This window comes from Schistocerca gregaria, chromosome 4 (genome assembly GCF_023897955.1).
Source record: "Schistocerca gregaria isolate iqSchGreg1 chromosome 4, iqSchGreg1.2, whole genome shotgun sequence".
Lineage (NCBI taxonomy): Eukaryota > Metazoa > Arthropoda > Insecta > Orthoptera > Acrididae > Schistocerca > Schistocerca gregaria.
Genome location: NC_064923.1, coordinates 265020408 through 265044192, shown reverse-complemented (window position 1 = coordinate 265044192; position 23785 = coordinate 265020408). Strand labels below are relative to the sequence as shown.

Below are 23785 nucleotides of genomic sequence, written 5' to 3'. Positions count from 1 at the left end.
ACCAGAAAATTTAGGTTTTGAAGTTCTAAGATCAATCATCAACAAGGAAGGTTAAGATGACTCCTGTTAGAGATAAAAAGACATTAATTTGGAGCATGACATGTTGCAATGAATTACTATCACAGAGGCATGATACTCAGATTTAAAAATATATATTTTCTCCAGAATAAAATGAAACATACATGGACTGATGTGTGCAAAGTTTCTGTTGCAACATGACACTACATGGCTCATGCAACAGTTGTGACAATCCCAGACCTGAAGTTACTATATTCCATCACATTCAACAGACATTTTCTCAAGTGATATCCATATATCTAGATCACTCAAAAGAAACACTGGGTGACAGTTCATTCTGATGAACAGGTATACTATGCAGCATACAAGCAGTTATGTGGATTTCCTATCAAATTCCTTACTGTTAGTAAACCTGCTTCAGTTGTGAGGGGTATTATGTAGAACCATTAAACAACTTTAATAATCAATTTTTGACAAACATATCAGGGGTACAGCCATGGGAACCAGGAGGCTTTTACTGTGTCAACCTTTTCAAGGTCACTTGGAGGGGGTTTCCTGTGATCCATCAGCCTTCAGCCCCTGGTTTGGTTGTCATCTTTGTCATATGGACCCACAGTGAGGCTGACCTGTTAAAATTTCTGGAACCTCTAAATACCTTCTCTCAATGAAATTTCATGTGGCCCTATTCTCAACCCCATGCCACTTTCCTTGATGTTGATCTCATCCTTACCAAAGGCCAGTTACACTTTTGTGTCCACTTTACACCTACTAACATATTACAATACTTACATTTTGACAGTTGCCATCTTTTCCATGTCAAATGTTCCCTCCCATACAGTTTTGGCATGCAGGGCAAAGATATTTGTTCAGATGCAGACTCTTTACAGCAATACACCATCATACTCACCTCAGCCTTCACTAGATGTAATTATCCCACCAGCCTAGTTCAAAAGCAGATTTCCCAGGCCATCACACCCAATTCAAGTACTGCTGATCCCTCCAAAAACCAGCTTGAGGGCACATTACTTGTCACACAGTTTTATCATGGTCTTGAATGTATTAATCAGCTACTTCGACAAGGCCATCACTTTCGAAAATTATGCCCTAAAATGAGATCCGTTCTATCTGAGGTTTTGCCCACCACACCTAGAGTAGAATTTTGTTGCCCTCCCAATCTCCACAGTATCCTTGTCAAACCCTATGCGCCTTCTGCATCCGTCTCCCTACCCTACAGCACCTACCTCTGTGACCATCCCTGTGGCAAAACTTAACCTACACACCCACCTTCCCCACCTATACCAGCCTGTAACTGGCAAAACATATACCATCACCTGTGAAATGACATGTCATACACCAACTGTTATGTAAAACACTGGCCCTTTGCATCAGCATGACTACCACCAAGTTATCATTTAAGATGAATGGGTTAGGCAGGGGGGTGTACACCAATAACACACAGTTTCATGTTACAGAGCATGCATTAGTCTTGCAGAGCATGCTCTACAACATGACAGTCATGACCTCGGTGCCTGTTTCACCACAAGCACCCTCTGGGATTCTTCCCCCAGACACCAGTTTCTCAGATCTCCGCAGGTGGCAACTAGTGCTACAGCATTTCCTTGGTTCTTTCCACACACATGGCCTTAATTTATGTTAATTTCTTTTGTCTCAGCATTTCTTCACAGTAACTTCTTCTTTCTTCATTCTATTTTAATTCTCTATATCGTTCATTTTCTGCTCCATCTATTTTTCGCCATCCCCCTTCCACATCTATTATATACAATGCACTTAGCTTTTCACTCTTATAAATCCATGCACAGTATTTTATCAGTAATGTCTGTCTTAATAATGCTCTGTCATCCACCTTTAAGTTCTCATGTTTTCTAATCTCAGCTGGTGTAGTCCTGAGCAATTAGTCTTTCCTTCTCATCCTGTCTGGTAAGTCTCCCCTGACGTGAGGTTCTGACTGGCTGTCCTGAACTCCTAAACCATTTTACAACCTCTCCAGTCCTTTTTCTTCACCCCTCTTCCTTACCCTTCAACCCTTCTGCCAGAAGAATGAGAGGAACCACTGGCTCCAAAACGTTGCACATGTAAAACAGTTTTTATATATGTGTTCTCCTGCCACTATTTGTGAGTAGATATTTTATCTATCGCATTACATTAAATTGTACAACTGTGAAATGCATGTGGACAATCTCATTCTTCCTCACAGAACAGATTAAATGGTGATTTCTTTTCTAAGTCTTATGTAGGACACTTCCATTTTAAAGGTGCACAGAACCCAAGCAGTTTCATTCTTCATGCTGATTTAGTTTTGGCAACTGACGTATCTGCCATATCTAAATTTTTAGGTTTTTTAATTTTATCTGTTGAATTTCATTTTTTATTTTCCCCCTCAAATTGTTCAAGTGTGCTTCTTTCAACCCAATGGCCTGAGATGTTTATGCATGTAATCTCTGTACAGTTTTATTTCTTCAAAACTCCCCCTGGTTCTCAAAACTAGCTAATTTGCTATATTTCATTTATGTTTTTGTTTCTGTACTTTTTTACTGTAGTTTCATGTTGATGTACTTTCCTCTACTATTCTAATATTGTATTATGCACATGTGTTTCTTCATGGTTTTATAAATGACATTTTTGTTGTTTGTCACCTCATGTATAGTGTGTAATGATTTCATGAAAAAATTTAGCAACATTTTCCTTTATTTTAGGGGAATATCGAAGAAATGTCAGACTCTGTAGAAATGAGTGCAGCTGTTTTCTTTGGAATGCCAGGAATACCAAATTTATTGCAAAATGAAGACAATCCAAAGGTAAATTATTGGTAAATAAAACAAATGTAACATAAATTTTAAAAGACCACCTCCTCACCTAAAATTTCTATTTGTTTTATTAACTGAGTAATTTAGTCCACCTCAGAAGTAATCATCTATTTCTTCCTTCCTCATTTACATTTTTTATTTGAGATGTTACAGTTTCTCTGTAACGTCATTACTTTTAATATTAGTGTATTTTTCCTATGTGACTACAGAAGTCTTAGGTGTCAGTGTAAACCTTTCTTTAAGATTCCTTGCTAAACTAAGTTGCACTACACTGTTAACAATATTATGACAGTATTCTGTGATATTAATGGAACACCAGTAATGTTCACAAAGTTTAGTACTAAATAAAAATATATCATTTTCAAATTATCATGTTATCCTGCATGGACTGTTAAAGCATGTGGCATCAGTCTCCAGAAGGTCACGCAATTTCGTCATCAGCAAACTTGCCTCCATCTACCTTCTAATTTGAAAGAGGAAAGCTAACTACTCACTGTGTAGCTTGGCACTGAGAAGTTGAAATGCACATAAACAAAAATGAAACTGTTGCTGAGCTTTCAGATAAAACAAACTTTACTGTACTTTCCTGGCCAACTACTCAACTCATCAACCAAAACAGATAAGTTTAGCATAGTAACTAATGTTCGGAAATGTGCCACTTCCTCACTACATGCAAAGTACTGCATCACACATTTAAATCTCCCACATTTTTGGTGCCACTGACTAAGGTGTTGTGTATCATTCACTGATTACTGGGTGTCCCATCCTCACCACTTGTTTGTTTGCATATAATTCAGTTGAGTTTGTGATGTGTGTTCTCATCAGCTGTGTCTTGCAGCAGTGATAAAAGCAACTACCAGCACATGAAGATGTCAAGCAGCTGTGTCAGTGAAATATTGTGGGATTTACACAATGCAATCCAGTGGCAAACTGAAAAAGTGTGTTTGCAGTTTTATTTGTGCTTTAATTCAGTTGTCAGTAGTCAACACAGAAACACCATGTGCCATCCTTATTCTTCACAAATACCAGAGGAGAGGATGAAAGATGCTCCAAAAGTTCAATAATATCATATTGCATGATCTTCTCCACTTCCTCCTCAATCACCCATTGTTCATCCAGTGACAAATTAAATGAGTGCTGGCTAATTTGTAGATGATACCAATGTTGACAGTGTGTTTTATCATGGGACACTCAGTCTGTCTTTCTTCATTCCAGATGTGAAAGCATCCAAAAATTGAAACAGAATGGCCACCACTTGCTAGTGTTGTTCCTTGGTCAGGCCAGATCCTATTGGCAGTTTGATAATAACTTCCTCACCCACATTTTCTGCAGAGATAGTGAAGCATGATTCTTTGATAATGACACTGAGCTACCCTTCCTGGACTAGTCTGCCTGTCCCTTCGCACATATCTTTAGAGATGAGTTGTGGCTGCTTATGACAATTAGTGATCCAAAATTCTCCTTGAGCATGTATAATGCTTATGATCATCAATGGCATGTAGATTTCTTTTGTGAGACTGAGTAACATTCGGTTAAAATGATACACTCAAAGGCCCATTTTCTGTCATTGATGTCTACTCATGCAACATATGTTCCTGTCAGTTGGATGTATTTCCCATTTGTGACTTTCAGCCAATCAGTTTCATATCATGGAACATAGTCATTTTTCGCTGATGATGATAAGCATCTGACATTACAGAAAAGGAAGCCACTGAGTTGACTTAACACCCAGAGAGGTTGGCTGTCAATGTTGATGTCAATGAGATTTTTTGATATCTTAGTGACTTTTATCCAGGGAGGATAAGCATCTTTTATGGTCTCTGCTCCACAGTTGATCAGCTTTGCTTGGTTTTCATGAAGTTGGCAGCTAGGCAAGTAGCTGGTACCAGTGTATGGAGAGGGAGAACGGCAAAGACATGTTGGGGAGTGACCTCGTCCTGGGTACTGCAGGGGGTTTTATCCCACAGGTCTATTACAGTTATCTGCAGCAGACTGATATGGATAGAACTGATGTGTTGATTGATGTATGGCTGTTGAAAACAAGACTTCTATCTGTGCAGCAGCACACAATTTGTCCCACGTATCAACAGTGGAAACACAGCAGTGTGTTGCCCTCTGTTCTCCAAATGTCTATTCTTCTGTGGGGCATTCTACTTGGTTGTATCTGCATTGATTGGGTGCTTTGTTGTCATCGATGGCTGCAGCATTAGTGTCAGTTGGCTGGTCCATTCTTCTCAGTACGTTCAGCTGGTGGCAGAGATTGGTGCTAATGGATGATGCGCCTCCTCCTCAACATTTTCTATTATCTGCTGACATTCCAGCTTGACATTCAAGGCTGCTGTCTCTTGCTTACTTGGTCTGATATTTCTAGATGCTATACACTGTTGTATCTGTTCTCATACTATCTGATGTTGGAGAGAGGTGGATTCGTGGTGGTCATCTCTAACTGCCATAGGGACCACATTTGGAGTCAATCATATCTCCTTTGCCCAAGACTTTACCATTGCATTTCATTAATTCACTGGTGCTACTTGCTAGATTCCTCTGTTGTGGTGAAATCCTTTACCAGAAGAGCTTAGTTATGTCTTCAGTGACTCCATTCATCAAGTGTGAGATTTTGTCAACTTCTGTCATGTTAGGAACATGATGTTGCATAGGGCCGAAACGTGTGTATGACTGTGTCATTCTCCAATGACATCAGGCTGTGTCCTTCAAATGTTCTTCTGCTAATCAGACTTGCTGCCAGTTCTTGCCAAATGTTTTCTTCAGTTCAGGCTGGAATTTGTTCCAGCTATTAAGCTTCTCTTCATTGTTTCTTGAAGCACTGTTGGGCTGCATCAGCCAAGTAAAAGTACACATTTGCCAAACACACGTCATTCCACTTGTGGTATTTGGCACCCCAGTCAAATCCTGTCAGATATTTCATTGGGCCCTGATCAGTGTCTCTAGAAAATATTGATTGATGCCGGATGTGCAGCTGACTTACTGTTATTTTGGAATCTACCAGCCTCCTGAATATACAGAGCTTGGTAATGGTGTACTCCTTGTATTCCATACATGAAATGTAATTGCAGTTGCAAATATGGACAACCATCAGCTGTATAATGGAGTGACGACAATGAAAATTTGTGCTGGACTGAGATTTGAACCCAGATTTCCCATTTATCATGAGTGACAACCTTACCATTAGGCTATCTGAGCATGACTTATGGCCAAACCCAAACTTCCATACATCATCAATCATGTGCATGCATATCCGAAGGAACATTGTGTTATATTTGTGAGTGACACAGGCACTACAATATCACATTTTTGTATTCTAGTTTCTGTCCATTTAGTTGGCAGTTTTCACATCGCCTAATTGTAGCTTTGATGATGTAGAATTCTGAAGTACTCACTAAATCCACCACACAATTTCACACCTGAACCACACTCAAGTCCAAAAGTGAAAGGAGGGTCTTCAGTGAAATACAATACTTAGCACTCAAAGCAAATTAATTACTGGCACCAGTCATCAAACAGAACACAGCTGCCCTCATGGACAGAGAGTGCAGCTGTTTATACACGTAAGATATTCCAGAATGCTGACACTGAATAATCCAGAATATACAAACATTACAAACGTCATAACAAATAATTGCTTGTGGTCTGTTTTGAACTGATGGCCCACAGCATGCCAACCAGTGATGCTAACCCCTACACACACTGCATGCACCATGGCTCATGGCAATATCATTTTCATATAAGAAATCAAGAAATACCAGAAGATGTGTTTGCTTTACAAAACAGTTAAACTAACTTTGTGTTTCCCTTCTGATGAAACACAATTTATGTTTCACTGATGACAGTTAATATATCACTTCTACACATAAAATAAATAAGTTGACAGTAAATGTACCACTTGAAAATATCAGCATTGTATGTATACTGTTGCATTCGGACTCAGAGATCTCTACCTTCAGAGGTATCTGACATTACAAACATGAATACGCAGAACACTTTCAATAAAAGTATAGACCAGTTATTTGAGACTGTTACTTTGCTTTATTTGCCACAACTTGAAAATACATTTGCAGTATTAATTGGTTAAAACATTAAATTTTTTGGAAGGTACTGAATGAACTCACTACATTCACTGTTGTAATATTTTCATTCACATGATTGGTTTTGAAATTTTGAATCTCATTCTCGTTGCTTCATAGATTATTTAGCCATAATGACAAATATTAAGATATCAAAGTGCTGTGTTTAACAAAGAACTACAATTAAGCTCTAGGTTAACTTCACAGTTTATATTTTATATCTATTCTTTACATTTCAGGAGAGCCATAATCTATTTGTGGAAATACTGAAGTCAATATTTGGTATTTCAAAGTACTCGCCAGCAGCACTGGCTTTCTATTTGTTGAAGGAAATGAATGTGTTAATACCACGTTACAAATACAACGATTACTGTGCTCAGAGAAATGCTTTAAGGAAGAAATTTGTGGTAAGAAAATTGGCTTCTTTATAAGATTTTTCATACAACCAGTTACACACTTGGGAAAGATATTTTTAAAAAACTCTGATCCATTTTTATAACCCTATTTTTCAATAGCACAGACTTTTTATAGATGTGATAATTTTTTGACCAATATTGTTGTCTTATAACAACATTTCAAGGCAATGTAAACATATTGTGGAAAGAAGTCTCTGGCCATAGACTTAAATGTTGCTTTCATCTTGGATATTTTTGTGTTTATTTATACATCAAGACGTTGTGAACTGTATGGATGTTGTCAGGACAACAATGTGCATAATACATATATAAGTGTATACAGACATGTACATAGATACATGACATATTATGAAAAGGGTAGATTGCTACTTGCCATATAGAGGATATATTGAGTCGCAGACAGGCACATCGTAATGGATGCTGTACATTTAAGTTTTTGGCCAAAAGACCTTCTTCTGAAATGGAAAACTCACACATCCACAGAAGCCCAACTCACAGACACATGACCACTGTCCCTGGCTGGAGGTAATGGTCTTGAGTGTGTGTGGATTGTGCTTGTTTGTATGTGTGTGTCTTCTATTTTGGAGGAAGATCTTTTCATTGTGGCTGTCTTGACTCAACATCTCTTCTATACAGTGATTAGCAATCTATGCTTTTCATAATATTTTTGTTACTCCATCCTGCACTTACCACTGTTTAAATAGATTTGCTTTACTATGTTACATGTTTGTACATCATATTACACTATTCTATTAAACATGTCGCAAAATTCTTCTTAAATATAACAGTTAATTATTAGCATAATTGTCACCATTATTTACATATAATTTCAGGTGATCTTTGACACTATAAGAATGCTTATCTAACAGATAATTTTTGGATCATGTTTGTTGACATTGTCAATGTTAGAGATGAAAGATTTACATCTACAGCTACATCTGTATTCTGCAAACCACTGTGAGTGCGTGGCAGTTATTAGGATTTCTTCCCATTCTATTCACATATGAAGGATAGGAAAAATGATTGTTTTAATCCCTTTGTGCAAACTGTAATTATTCTAATTTTGTCCTCATGATCCCTCTGTGAGCAAAATGTAGGGGGTTGTAGTATATTCCTAGTATCATCATGTAAAGCTGGTTCTTGAAACACCTTTAATAGATTTTCTTGATATAGTTTATGTCTATCTTCAAGAGTCTGCCAGTTCAGTTTTTTCAGCATCTCTGTGACATTCTCCCTATGCTGCCCTTCTCTGTTTATGTTCAATATCACCTGTTAGTCGTACTTGATATGGGTCCCATACATGTGAGTAATATTTTAGAATGAGGTACATGAGTGATTTGTAAACAATCTTCTTTGTAGAGTGATTGCACTTTCCCAGTATTCGATCAATAAACTAAAGTTCACCACCTGCTTTACCCATGACTGAGCCTATGTGATCATTCCATTTATTCCACTTCATGTCCCTACAATGTGTCAAACCCAGGTATTTGTATGAGTTGGTCGATTTCAACTGTAACTCATTGATATTATAGTCATAAGGTACTACGTCATTTCTGTTTTCATTTTTTGAAGTGCACAGTTTCACATTTCTGCACATTTAAAGCAAGTTGCCAATCTCTGCACCACTCTAAATTTTATCTAGCTCTGACTAAATATTTGTGCAGCTTCTTTTAAACAGCACTTTGTTATAGATAATTGCATCACCTGCAAAAAATCTGAGGTTTGTATTAACATTGCCCACAAGGTTATTAATATATAACATGAACAGCAACGGTCCCAACACACTTAACTGTGGCACACCCGAAGTTACTTTTACATCTGACAATGACTCTCCATCCACGATAATGTGCTGCGACCTCCTACCAAAAAGTCAGTCCAGTCGCAAATTTCATTTTATACCCCATATGCCTGTATTTTTGACTGTAAGTGTATGTGTGGTACTGATTCAAATGCTTGTTGGAAATCAAGAATTAGTTATCTACCTGACTGCCTTGATCCAAATTTTCAGTACATCATGTGAGAAAAGTGTGAGTAGTGTTTCACATGATCAGTGTTTTCAGAATCCATGCTGGTTGGCATGGAGGAGGTCATTCTGTTCAAGATATCTCCTTATCTTTGAGCTCAGAATATTCTCTAAGATCCTACAGCAAATCAATGTCAAGGATGCTGGATGGCAGTTTTCTGGATCATTTCTACTAACCTTTCATGTAGATGGGTGTAACCTGTGCTTTCTTCCAACTACTGGGCATGGCTTTTTGTTTGAGGGACCTACAAAAAATTATAGTTAGAAGAGGGACTAACTCAGCTGCAATTTTGGTATAGAATTTGATGGGGTCCTATCAGGCCCTGGAGTTTTGTTCAGTTTTAACGATTTCATCTGACACCACTGACACCAATACTTATTTCATTCATTTTTCAGTGGCATGAGGATTAAATTTGGGAAATTCTTTTGGGTTTTCCTTTGTAAAAGAGCAATTGAAAATGGAATTAAGAATTTCAACTTCACTTTGCTATCCTCATTTTCAGTTCCTGTCTCATTCACTATGGACTGGACACTAACTTTGGTGGTAACGCCCTAACATATGACCAAACTGTCTTTGAGTTCTGTGAAAGATCATTTGACAACATTCTTGTATGGTAGTCACTGACGGCTTTACACATTGCTCTGTTGACAGCAAAACTCGTTTTATTCAGCATCTCTCTATCTATAGCCCAGTTCTTTGTTTTACAGTTATTATGCAGTAGTTTCTGTTTCTTTAGTTTCTTTACAGTGACTATATAACATGGAGGTTCCCTCCTACTATGAACTTTTCTACTGAGTATGTTCAACAATCCTTTTAAACTTGGACCATAGTTCCTCTATAAGCTTCACCCTGTGCTGGAAGTTTGAAGTTCCTCATTGAGGTTTCATCTAGTTTACTGAATAGATATAACTTCCTGCTTGTTTTAGTTACCCTTTATACTTTGGTAATCATTGTTGCTACATCCACATAATGGCCACTGATACCAGTTTTGATGAGGACATCCTCAAAAAGGTCAGATCTCTTTGTTGGCATTACATCCAATATATTTCCATCATGAGTGGTGTTCTGAACTACCAGTTCTAGGTAGTTTTCAGAGAGGGCACTTACTAATGTTACCACACCCACCATTAACGAAACTGTAATTGTCGTTTTTTTATATATTAAGGATTAGAAGTCCTCAAAGTCAAGACTGCAAACAATTTTTATTTGGATTACTAGGTTCAGCTGCATACAAACAATATTCAGATCTAAAACTTAAAGTTACATATAAGAATATAGCAAAGTCCAGCAGCATACAGGAACCAAAAGTGCAGAAACTGCACGTAAAATTACAACAATGTCCAATGAGATGTAAGAAAATTTTTACAGAATACGTACCACAAAAACAGTTGTGATTAGTGTAATTACCATAGCAGCTTAACACATTGTCATAAAAGATTTTTGAATGACAACATTAATACAAAATATACAGTTGGAATAATCTGGCATGTCATTCATCTTCCATCAGTTAGAACGAGGGTCATAAAATTGGAAGTTGGTTAAGGAAGAAGCAGTGAAAATGAAGGCCTCATATTTACAGAAGTCAAATTTATCGAGTGGAATAAGTTTACATGCAGTGAGGTATCATTTTACCTGAGCCATTGCATTATTAAAACTTAGCCACTGACACATTCAGTCTGTATTTGTGTTGTTTCATAGCAAAGATCATTGTGAGTACATTATTACACAATGATATGTGAAGATAGCATTACAGTTGATGACCAGTACAGCAGACAAGTAATACAATATTTGTTATACACATCATGTAAACATGAGTGGCCAGTATTATTGTGAATAGAAAACACAGCCTCTAAGTTCAATAGGCTACTTGAGATGATGATTGCTAGATGGCATTAAAATTGAATTTGTAATTTACATATGATCTTAATATTATTATAAATTTATGATCTTAATATTATTATAAATTTAGGTGAAATACAGGATACCAATGCGCTTATAGCTAAATTATTAACTTAAGTGCAGTTCATATTAATAACAAACAGGACATCAACTCATAATAATTGTAATTATTTTTCCTAGATTTACTGGCCATTGTCACAGTTTTGATTTTTTTTAACAAGTGTTCAGTGTAAAATATAACAGTGGATTACATGTCTTCTTAATAAACCAAAGTGTGGGGAGCATACAACCTTATGGAACATATCTGAGATCAAAGTAGTGTTAAACTAATTTCATCATATTAAAAGCACTACATAGTTATGGTGTCAGATTACTTAAATATTAAAAAGGAAATAACACAAAAGATGTGAAATAGTCCAAATAATATAAAAGAAGTTTATTATTAATGTAATACAAACTGCATGTAGTTCAATAGCTAGATGACTATCATTTGCAGTTTGTTGTATAATTTAATTATATAGCACACTATTTTGCATTTTTGTTTTGTATTTCCTACCGACATGTAAGGGGTGAGTGGATCTGGTTCCATATTCATGTAGAGACCATTCATTGGATACTAGTCGATGTCTTTCTTTATGTGGATCGCATGAAACAGTCAGGATTCTCATACATTTAAACAACTCAGTGCAGCGAGCTCTCTTGCCACTTTGTATTATAATTCATACAATCCTTTTTTGAAGCCTAAAGATTGTTTGTATATTCCGCGTATTTCTTCACTAGAAGGTTATGCCACAATCAATTATAGAATGAACACATGCAAAAAATATTGTTCTGGTGCTACTATACATTGAATTTATCATTCTAAGTGCACAGCATGCTGAAGCTATTTGCTTCATGAGGGCACCGAGGGCAATTATCACTTTTGGTTTGTTCCCTACAGTAATTTTCCCTACAAGAACAGTACTACATTCTTATAAAATTCAGATGAACTCATAGCAAATGGTTCAGGTGAATATAATGGTCAAGTGGGAGTGATAAAGCTTCCATCTCAATTCTGTTCAACTGGCAATGGCAAAGCCTTGTTAAACAGAATTATAAATGCTGGCCCAGTTACAATGTTAAAGAGAATTGACTGGATGAACACTGGGAAGTAGTTTACCAAGGCTGCACAGTAGATGACAAGATTAAATTTTTCCTAAAATATTCTTACAACGCTGTTAATTCAGTTTTCCTGGTTTGGTGGTTAGAGGTAGTAACAGTGGAATCCATGAGAAAGGATGGTTATTATCTATGAACAAAGTATGTTGTGGCAGCAAGAGAGAGTTTTATTTCTTACAGAGAACTATTTCTAATCAATACCAGTAATATTGCAAAATTGTGCTTCATGCCACAAAAATGGCATAATAAATGGCATAATAAATTAAAAATTTTAAGAACAGAGGAAAAATAATTTGTAGATTACTAAGTACAATTGCAACTGATGACAGTAGCAGAAATACAGATGAATTAAACTGAAATCATTGTTCACTAAGTTAAATGACTTCTTCTTAACAGTTGCTGAAAAAAAAAACAGATCTAAAAAAATGGATCACATAATGCTGATCCTTTAGATTTATTAAGACAGGCATTGCATACTTCACCACCTGAGATCCGCTTTGCCAAGTCAGTGATACCACAAAAATCATTGGACTAATGAAAGGTTGTAGCACTTCTGTTCTTGATTGTATTTCATCCAGACTACAGAAATCTTGTGTTTACTTGATGTTGCCGCCTTTGAGTTAGGTACAAGAAAGCAAGAAAAATTATCATATTCATATTTTTTTTAAATCTTGCTAAGGCCTTTGATTCTACAAAAAAAAATCAAAATATTATTGATTAAAGCAATCCCATTTGCATGAATGGAGTCATATCTGGATGAGAGAAAACAGAGGATTAATATAACAAATAGAGGTTCAGTGGTTGTTTGTACCTGTTCTTCACCTCCGTAAGTGATTTACTATTGGACTTTTGGAGGCCTCCTCAAAATTGTAATGCTGGTAACGCAAGGATGCTCTTATAGGGCCTAAGCACTTCCATACTTGAAACACCAGGAAGAATAACGGAGCAAGCTTACAGCAACTTCACAGCTAACTGCTCAATTCTGTTCCCACAAAGACTAGCATTACGTAATTCCAAGCAAATAAAATATTATTTAAGGTACCAGAAGAATGTTTCAGGGGACACATGTTGGGTGAGGCTTCATTTTTGAAGTTATTATGTACCAGTAGAATGCAGAGAGTTAAATGATTCAGGGTAGATAAGTAATCCAGCATATTCAGAGTGAAGAGAAATCGTATCACTTTGTTGTAGAGATTAGTATTGAGTCCGCTTTCATTTCTGTTGTATAAATGTGATCCTCTATGCATATTTGAGAGGCTGGAATAGTACTCTTCAATGAGAGTACATAGTGTAGAGCCACTTCAACAATAAAAAAAATAAAAATAAATATCTGTTGACAGTTCTGAATTGATTCTCAGCAAATGATTTGTCACTAAAGACTAAACTAGAATAAAATTTAGTACACTCAGTTAAGAACCTTAGATATGACCATGCACATCTCAACAGGGTTGCACATCAAAAATTAAGACATAAAACGTCATTTACAAAGTATTTGAGTATATATGTTGAGAATAATTTGAATTGCAAGTAATATATTATAAGGCCTTTGTAAATGTCCTAAGTTCAGTTTCTTTTGCATTATAAGCAATAATACACTTTTCAAATGAAACTGACAAAAATTAATACTTTTTATCTATTTCCTTTCACTAATTTTTCACTGTGTAACATTGTTTTGCTTTTCACTTATGAATAAAGTAATTATTGCACCAAAAGATGAAATAAAAACAATGTTATCTCCATGCTAAAAGATCTAAAATCCAACTCCTTCAACAGTCAGGCATACTTAAAACAGTTTCAGAACAAAATTATTCTTTTGTGAAGTTTGTTGTCAACAGCCAGCTACAGTTAACAATAGTTAAGTTATACAAACATAATACCCAAGGCAAACTGACCCACATTCCCACACTGTTAATTTACACAGCTTCTACATGGCACAGAAAAAAGAAAAGTAGGCAACCATAAAAGACATTTACCATTTACTTGCTGATGTAAAGGTTGTTTCATATAGCAAAAATATTAAATGAAGATTACATTCCTGATACCCAATTCTATTGGACAGAAGAATCCTTAATACCCAATGTGATTCTTTGTGTGTTTTGTATGTGTGTGTGTGTGTGTGTGTGTGTGTGTGTGTGTGTGTGTGTGTGTGTGTGTGTGTGTGTTTTCCTACTCTAGCAACCCTAAAATATAGTTTTCATAATTATTCAATAAGTACAAATATTTGTCTGTCTTCTAGTTACCAAAGAAACTCTTGAAAAATGTATGGGGCACACTGGCCTTACAACACATTGGAACATTCAACAGCATAATGAATTATTAGATATTTATCCAAGGAATAAATAACAAACAGCTAAATTTATCTGTCTGTCTATGCCTGCAATGCTGGCCAAAACTTCCCATGCTGGTTCTTAGCATGTAGTTTACATTTATAGTGAACTTGGTTCCAATTATAAAACACACTTATGCATAAATACCTATTCAAAATTTTTCCATTCATGGCCTATAATGGATGACTAGCTAAATTGATTCAAATTTTAATATTTTCCCCCTTGTTTGTCACCTCTTTCAATTCACTGGAGAGACTGTGAATGAGTGTTGTGGGTTTTGACTAATAAATGCAAACAAAAACATTGACATTATTGTTTGAATTGGTTATCCACATTACAATAAAGCAAAAAAGAGGGAAAAAGGTATGCTATGTGACTGTGCCCCAGACATTTCATTAACAAGTCAACACACTCCAGAATGTAATTTTCTCTCTGCAGCAGAGTGTACACTGATATGAAACCTGTCTTCGTGGCTTTAATTCCACCCACCAGTACCTCATCTCCTACTTTTCAAATTTCACAGGAGCTCTCCAGCAAACCTTGTAGAACTAGCACTCCTGGAAGAAAGGAGTTTGGAAGGTAGGAGATGAGGTACTGGCAGAATTAAAGCTGTGAGGATGGGTGGGGAGTCATGCTAGGGTAGCTCAGATGGTAGAGCACTTGCCCGTGAAAGGCAAAGATCCTGGTTCGAGTCTCACTCCAGCATAGTGTCATAATCTACCAGGAAGTTTCAAGTCAACCCATTGATTACTCAATAAAATTTAATGATAGTTTCTCCATCATGTAAAATAACATGACATGTTTATTTCTGACTCACTATTTCAGTTAAAGCAGTTACCTATTGTTGTTATATTAAGCTATACTCATTTTTGACTCTTCTCAAATACTGAATTATAAAATAATTGAGTGTATATCATTTTATGCCAGTTATTGAATATGTATCTACAGAGATTGAAAAATATTTTTGAAATTAGATGGAGAAGCATTTGGTGCCAAATTGTTTTGTATTTGTGTAATTATGATAAAAACTCATCTAGGAATGGTTTCATGTACCAAACAGTTTCTTTTTATACTACTGCTCATAAGTCTAATTAAAATTTATGTTTAAGTTTCTTGCCATTCACAAACTCACCCTCAGTGTATGACCAGCAATGATTTTGGCCAATGTATAGTCCTGCAAAATACCTTATTTCACTAATGCAGCAAAATTTCTTGAGACCCAAAGAATAAAAATAATGTATATGGAGTACCTGCAGGAGACATAGCGCCAACAGAAAGCTCTGCAGAAGATTTCAGAAATAACTTACAGTATATCTTCTACAAATTGTCCCTTTTTTCCTTTTCTTTATCTCATCATTATATTATTAATAAAGCAGAATAATTATTTTTGATGTTTTTCATTTTTCAGGATATTTTAGGAGACAGTGGGGTATTTATATACCCAACCCACCCAACAGCAGCCATATATCACAATGATTCATACATAAAGACTGCTGGTGTTTTGTATACAATGGTATTTAATGTCCTTGGTATGCCAGCAACACATGTACCACTTGGACTTAACAGTGAGGGACTCCCAATTGGCATACAGGTAACATTCATGAAAATAAATTTTTGTGGATAGAAAACAAGAGGAATAATAAAAAGATGTTTTGGCTGCTGAGTATACGGCAATCTGGGACTGTTTGACTGACCTGTTACAAAAAATGTTGTATGGGTATTGGAGAGTCATAATCTACAGGGTGGAGGGTTACCAACAACAAGATACTAACCATAGAAATATTTTCTTCATGATGAGTGCTGCAGTTGCTATGTAGCTTACAATGGAATTGACAACACCTTGATTCCAGTGTAGGTGCACTGCTTCTTTATTTCTTTCCCATTATTAGTTCTGGGCATTACGCATTCTCCAGCAGTGATGCAAAAATTATCCATCCATAAAATAAAAACTAGTGACATTAGTTGGAAGAATATAATGCCCTGTGTTTTTGATTAGTCATCTGATCATTCCTGTATGTTTGGTAGTCTTGTAATCAATGATGCTGTAAGCTGCACTTTTCACTTCAGTTGGAAGGTTAGTTATCACCCAAACTCAAAAGGAACTGGAGAGGAGATGTGTGGGGAATATAACACCATGAAAGAAACTGAAACAAAGCCAGAAAAAAAATAGTGTAAATAGAGATAAGGTAGATAGTGGGAGCCAAACTCATTTTGGAGAGCCAGTTTCCTTTTCTGAACTCTGCAGCCACTTGTATAAGAAGTTGGGATCCAAGTGATAAAGTGGTATTTATGTTCCTGTTGAGACATGATGCCTTAAAATTACACACAATGACTTGGGTACATAGATCTTTTATATTTCTGCCCAGTCTGAATGATACCCTACCTGAAAATAAGAGGAGTATTCCTTCATTTCATAGTTACATCCTGGGTGGAAACATGATCAGCTGGCACACCAGATGCATAACTTTCTAAACTCATGCTTTGGTATTAAGATAAACCAATCAAACTCCTTGGTACATGTCCTGCAATAACCTTCCTACCAAATGTTCAGACTCATTGCAAAACCTACCTTGAACATGCTGCTATTACCATATATGGTTATAATAATTACTGTACAGTTCAAAACATAAAGGTACCATTCAGCTGTACATTAACAATCAGAAGGAATTCTTACAAGCCACTCTTAAAGTATACTTTGGTTGTGTTGAAGTCTGTCACCTTCCAATTTTTCTTTCCATTTTGTTTAGTCCATAATTTGCACATTTACATTTGGTTGTAAATTATTAGTATACCTTTAACTCCTACATAAATTAAGTGTTAATTAGTCTGCCAGCAGATCTGGACTTCTATAAGCAATTTGATGGATTTCATGTCCCCATTCCCATCTGTGACAGTTCTGGGTCTGCTGCACTTTACTGTAAACGACCCATACAGTCTCCAGAAAATGCTCACTGAGACAGAGATACCTAGTGGCAGTTACACAGTCAAGAAGTCCCTTGGCAAAAACCATGCCAATAGCACTGCACAATTTCAAACTATAAATGTGAGCTCGAAGTGTCAAGAAACTGTGTTTCTCCCACACTAGTGCAGCATACTCTAGCACTGATTAAAGCAGAGACTTGTACACAGTGATGCCAAAATGTTTCAATAACTATGTTGGGTGTAGCAGTGATTATTGGTGCTTGATGGAACCCAGCACCTTCCCCTGTAGTTACTTTATGCACTGGTGCCATCTTAATTAAGTGTAGAATGTGACATTGGGGTAACACTCAGTTCTGCTCCATTGCAGTAAGTTTCTAGAAACATGAACAGTCTGTAGATTGTCTGTGATGTTCAGCCAGCTAATGATAATGGCTTGACTTTTGTCTCTGTTGAAAGGTAGATGCCACTACAGGGTCAAAGATGTTATGTGATCAACCATATTTTGGTGTTAATGAAGGTGCCAGGTGCTCATTTATAGTCCAAAGACCACTTTATCGTCTGCATAAAGAGCAAGGTGCATGGCGGTCTGCAGCTCAGAGATTGGCTCCAGTACTGACCCTCACTGTGCATTATCATTGATGTTGCTGTGTGAGAAGGATCTGTGCTGGATATGCCCAAGGAATGTTCTTCCTTGGCCGCATGTTGAAAGCAGATGGATGTCTGACACAGAGACCTCTTGACAAAAAGGTGTGAAGAGGAGGCTTTCATGTCACATGCTGTTGAATGTATGAGAGATGTCCAGGAAGACTCAGAGAATTCAGTACTCCACTGAGTCTATCACCTCCTCCACCAATTGCAGAAGTTGATAGCTCATGTAGTGGCCTCACCAAAACCTGAACTACTGCCATTTCTGGCAGTAGGCTGATTAGTCAACAACTCTTTGGAAGCCACAAATTTTTTTTCTGCCTTTTGAGGTGGCCACCATTTAGGCACATTTCCAAACCTTCATATAGTGCACAATATGGAGCATATCACTGTAGGTGGCTGTGATATATTGGACCACATTCAGGAGGAAGTCAGGTTAGGGATTTAATGTCCCATTGACAATAAAGTCATTAGAGATGAAGTACAAGCTCAGATTATGGAAGGATGGGAAAGGAAATTGGCTGTCACCTTTCAAATGAACCATTCCATCATTTGCATCAAGTAATTTGGGGAAATCACAGTTAGTTGAAACCTGGATGTCTTGACAATAATTAGGTCCATCATCCTCCAGAATGTGACTAGAGTGTGCCAGCCACTGCACCACCTGACTTGGTTCTACATTCAGGGGCAGCTGCTATAGATATTGATTGGTCAGCTAATCAGTACCTGGAGCCTTTTTGGCGTTCCACCTCTTGTGACGAATGACATCTATTACATTGGCAGCATGCTGTACAGCTAAAAAACGTGGTAATCACTTATTGACCAATTGTGTGCTCTGGTTTGTTGATGTAGATGAAATTTGTGGTGAAGATATTTGCCAGAGCATTGGCCTCAGCACCTAGCTGAATCACAGACTTTACACTCCTGGAAACTGAAATAAGAACACCGTGAATTCATTGTCCCAGGAAGGGGAAACTTTATTGACACATTCCTGGGGTCAGATACATCACATGATCACACTGACACAACCACAGGCACATAGACACAGGCAACAGAGCATGCACAATGTCGGCACTAGTACAGTGTATATCCACCTTTCGCAGCAATGCAGGCTGCTATTCTCCCATGGAGACGATCGTAGAGATGCTGGATGTAGTCCTGTGGAACGGCTTGCCATGCCATTTCCACCTGGTGCCTCAGTTGGACCAGCGTTCGTGCTGGACGTGCAGACCGCGTGAGACGACGCTTCATCCAGTCACAATATGCTCAATGGGGGACAGATCCGGAGATCTTGCTGGCCAGGGTAGTTGACTTACACCTTCTAGAGCACGTTGGGTGGCACGGGATACATGCGGACGTGCATTGTCCTGTTGGAACAGCAAGTTCCCTTGCCGGACTAGGAATGGTAGAACGATGGGTTCGATGATGGTTTGGATGTACCGTGCACTATTCAGTGTCCCCTCGACGATCACCAGAGGTGTACGGCCAGTGTAGGAGATCGCTCCCCACACCATGATGCCGGGTGTTGGCCCTGTGTGCCTCGGTCGTATGCAGTCCTGATTGTGGCGCTCACCTGCACGGCGCCAAACACGCATATGACCATCATTGGCACCAAGGCAGAAGCGACTCTCATCGCTGAAGACGACACGTCTCCATTCGTCCCTCCATTCATGCCTGTCGCGACACCACTGGAAGCGGGCTGCACGATGTTGGGGCATGAGCGGAAGACGGCCTAACGGTGTGCGGGACCGTAGCCCAGCTTCATGGAGACGGTTGCGAATGGTCCTCGCCGATACCCCAGGAGCAACAGTGTCCCTAATTTGCTGGGAAGTGGCGGTGCGGTCCCCTACGGCACTGCGTAGGATCCTACGGTCTTGGCGTGCAACCGTGCGTCGCTGCGGTCCGGTCCCAGGTCGACGGGCACGTGCACCTTCTGCCGACCACTGGCGACAACATCGATGTACTGTGGAGACCTCACGCCCCACGTGTTGGGCAATTTGGCGGTACGTCCACCCGGCCTCCCGCATGCCCACTATACGCCCTCGCTCAAAGTCCGTCAACTGCACATACGGTTCACATCCACGCTGTCGCGGCATGCTAGCAGTGTTAAAGACTGCGATGGAGCTCCGTATGCCACGGCAAACTGGCTGACACTGACGGCGGTGGTGCACAAATGCTGCGCAGCTAGCGCCATTCGACGGACAACACCGCGGTTCCTGGTGAGTCCGCTGTGCCGTGCGTGTGATCATTGCTTGTACAGCCCTCTCGCAGTGTCCGGAGCAAGTATGGTGGGTCTGACACACCGGTGTCAATGTGTTCTTTTTTCCATTTCCAGGAGTGTACTTCCACCTGAGGTGATGGTATCTTCTGTTGGTGTTTATGGAAATAAGCCTTTATTGTCTGCCAGTAAAGATGTTTCGCGAGCCTTCACCTGATTCCTTTGTTTGTCAACAGTGTTTTCTTTTCCTGTCACAGTTGATCCATCACCACTTCATATGACGTTAGTATCTGTTCCCAAAAGAACAGTTACTGTAGATAACCCTGCAAGCTTTGCTAGAAATAAAATGATAATTAAATGGAAACCCTAGCTGCAAGCAGGCATTGATGTACTTCATTGGGGAAATGTTGAAAATGTATGCCCCGACCGGGACTCAAACCCGGGATCTCCTGCTTACATGGCAGATGATCTATCCATCTGAGCCACTGAGGGCACAGAGGATAGTGTGCCTGCAGAGACTTATCCCTTGCACGCTCCCTGTGAGACCCACATTCACATGTCCACACCACTAATATGGCTTCCCGGCCTTTAACCTTCTTGTGCAAATACGCACTCTGTGCCCAAACTTGTAGGGACTTGGTTGATTATTCTGCCATGAGTAATGAGTATGACGGGCAAACATCTATTAGGAACACTACGAATGTAGTGGTGTGGACATGTTGGGAATGTGGGTCACGCGGAGCATGCAAGGGATAAGTCCCTGCAGGCGTGATGTCCTCTGTGCCCTCAGTGGCTCAGATGGATAGAGCGTCTGCCATGTAAGCAGGAGATCCTGGGTTCAAGCCCCGGTCAGGGCACACATTTTCAACATGTCCCCAATGAAGTACATCAACACCTGCTTGCAGCTAGGTTGTCCATTTAATTTTCATTTCATCACCACTTTGTTGCTGGGTCTCTGGGTGGGTGAGATCCATGACAGTCTTAAATTGTTTGTAGCTGTCATCAAGCAGATGTGGTGACAGGTGTTGTGAGCGGTCTTGCCTGACCACTTGTAAGTGGTGGTAATGCTGCCTCTGCTGCTCGTGTTGTTATCTCCCTTAGGTAATTAACTGATTGCTCCACCTTAGCATTTTGAAATTGAACCACGTGTCACATTTTGTGCCAAAATGTGAAGCCTCTTAGATGACACCTTCAATATATTGAGGACATATCATTTGGAATAGGGTCTAAGTTGATGTTGAAAATTGTCAGCAAGTGGAGAGAAAAATGAGTGCTCAGATTTGTTGTGTCCAAATACTTTGGTGGCACTTAATGATACCAACATCAGCCATGTTTGGCCCTGTGCTGCCTGTTCAGTAGATGGTTGGCTTTTTATGTACAGTACGATGGTGTTGTTTTGCTTCACAATGCAGAGACGTGAGAGCAGTTGATGATGTTTGTTATTCTGGAGTTCCAGTCTCCATGATCTGCATTAACATCTCCACCAATGAAAACTTCACAATGGAGGGACAGTAATTTCATAAAGTCAAGTAGTTAGAGTAGGCCAACAGGTGGATAATACACACCAATAAAGGTAATTTGTCAGTGTTATGTCTCAACAGTGATGCCTGTTGTTTCTATGGCCTCTAATGAAGGGAGATGCTCCTAGTATTGAGCTAGAATTTAGAATGTTGTGGTATCTCCTGCAATCATCTGGTCAGTGAATAATAGTTTTAATTTGCAAATGTGAATATTGATGTATGGTTTTATACATAGTTCATACACCAGGTAGGCATTGATAACTTTGTCATCGAGAAATTGCATAATTTCTTCACATCGCACATGAATGCTGTTTGAATTCCACACACAGTTGTCCCCTTATTAATTATGGTAGACATGCTGAACTGTTTGTTGCACCTTAACGATTGTCTTGATGGCTGTCTGTGCACTGCAGATGCTATTTTCTATGGCAGATCCAACATCAGCTGTGTGTTGGTGTTTAGTAACACATTGTTTTGTGGCAGGGTTACTCTGAGGTCAGAAGACGTAGGTATCAAATTGCTGTCGAATGTGGGGTCAGTCGGTTGAAACTACAGCTTTGAGACTACAGGGCATTATTTAAGGTATTTTGAGATTTTGCTGGCACTGCTGCTCTTTAGGTATTGTAGCACTAAACCTTTTAAAACAGTGAAAATGGGAAAAGTTTTCTCCTTCTAAGTGTGCTTCAAACAATGACAGTTTTTCCAAAATCCATTGATGATTTTGTAGAGATCAGAGATGAGGTTATCTTTTCCCTGAAGTTTCAGATTCAGGTAGGGTTTGATGTTGACAAAAAATAAAAAATGACAGGTAGGATCCGGCAGCAGTGGCCCTGTTCTACCTTTTTCAGTGAAAAAGACAGCTACAGTATTTCATTTGGAAGAGTGTAAAAATGAAGCAGGACTTTAGTTTGCAGCTGAGCCACCTCGCTGCTGTGTGATTAGGAAATCATAGAATTGAGAATCACTTTCTTCAAGAAAAGCTTGAAGCAGATGGTGATTGAGTACATGTCATATGAATTTCATTCAGGTTAACACGGGCATGTACAATGTTTGCAACATTGGTTTGACAGAGTCTTTACATAATATGACATGATGACACGTCCATAGATACTTGTATACAAAAACATTTGGAGCCATATAACAGGCAAATTTTGGAGATGCAACTCTTGACTTACTGTAGTAGGAACAGAGGTTCTTGTGACGGGTGGCAATGTTGCTGCTCAAAAAATTCTGAATGGAGTCTGAGTGGTTCACCATGCATGAATTCTGCTGTAGAAGCCCCAGTGTCAGGTTTAACAACTGCACATAGTCTGAGAAGCACAGCAGTAGGTCAGATAGACAGTATGTCTTGTTAGATTCAATGAAATTCAAGTACCATCGATGGGCTGGATGAACTGACGTTGCGGGCCAGATGAACTGAACATCAGGGGCCGGATCAGGCCTGCAGGCCATAGTTTGGTGACCCCTGGTGTAAAGTATTCTGCTCGCTGGCTGCTAGCAGTTCTTGTCAGCTTAATCACTATTGAGTGCAGGTCGATCCATCTTTAGTGAGACTGCAGCTGTTTATCTTACCCTGGCCTCAGTTACAGCTGCCTTCCAAGCAACTTGTGCCAGAGTATGTTACCACTAGAGGACGTACATGATAGCTTCACACTTTCTATAGCTTGGAAAGTGTTCCTACTGTCAGGTGGTTTTCCCACTCATTTTGTTACATTTGAAACCAACTGGTCA

General features: G+C 38.7%; 1 protein-coding gene across 1 annotated transcript in view; it reads left to right on the top strand.

The window, feature by feature from the left end:
- The window catches only part of LOC126267998 (fatty-acid amide hydrolase 2-like), a 333574-nt gene that overhangs the window by 298607 nt on the left and 11182 nt on the right, over positions 1 to 23785 (top strand). Inside the window, exons 8-10 of the mRNA XM_049973374.1 lie at positions 2733 to 2834; positions 7165 to 7332; positions 16158 to 16340. Of these exons, the coding sequence (XP_049829331.1) occupies positions 2733 to 2834; positions 7165 to 7332; positions 16158 to 16340 (453 nt within the window). The remainder of the gene's footprint in view (positions 1 to 2732; positions 2835 to 7164; positions 7333 to 16157; positions 16341 to 23785) is intronic.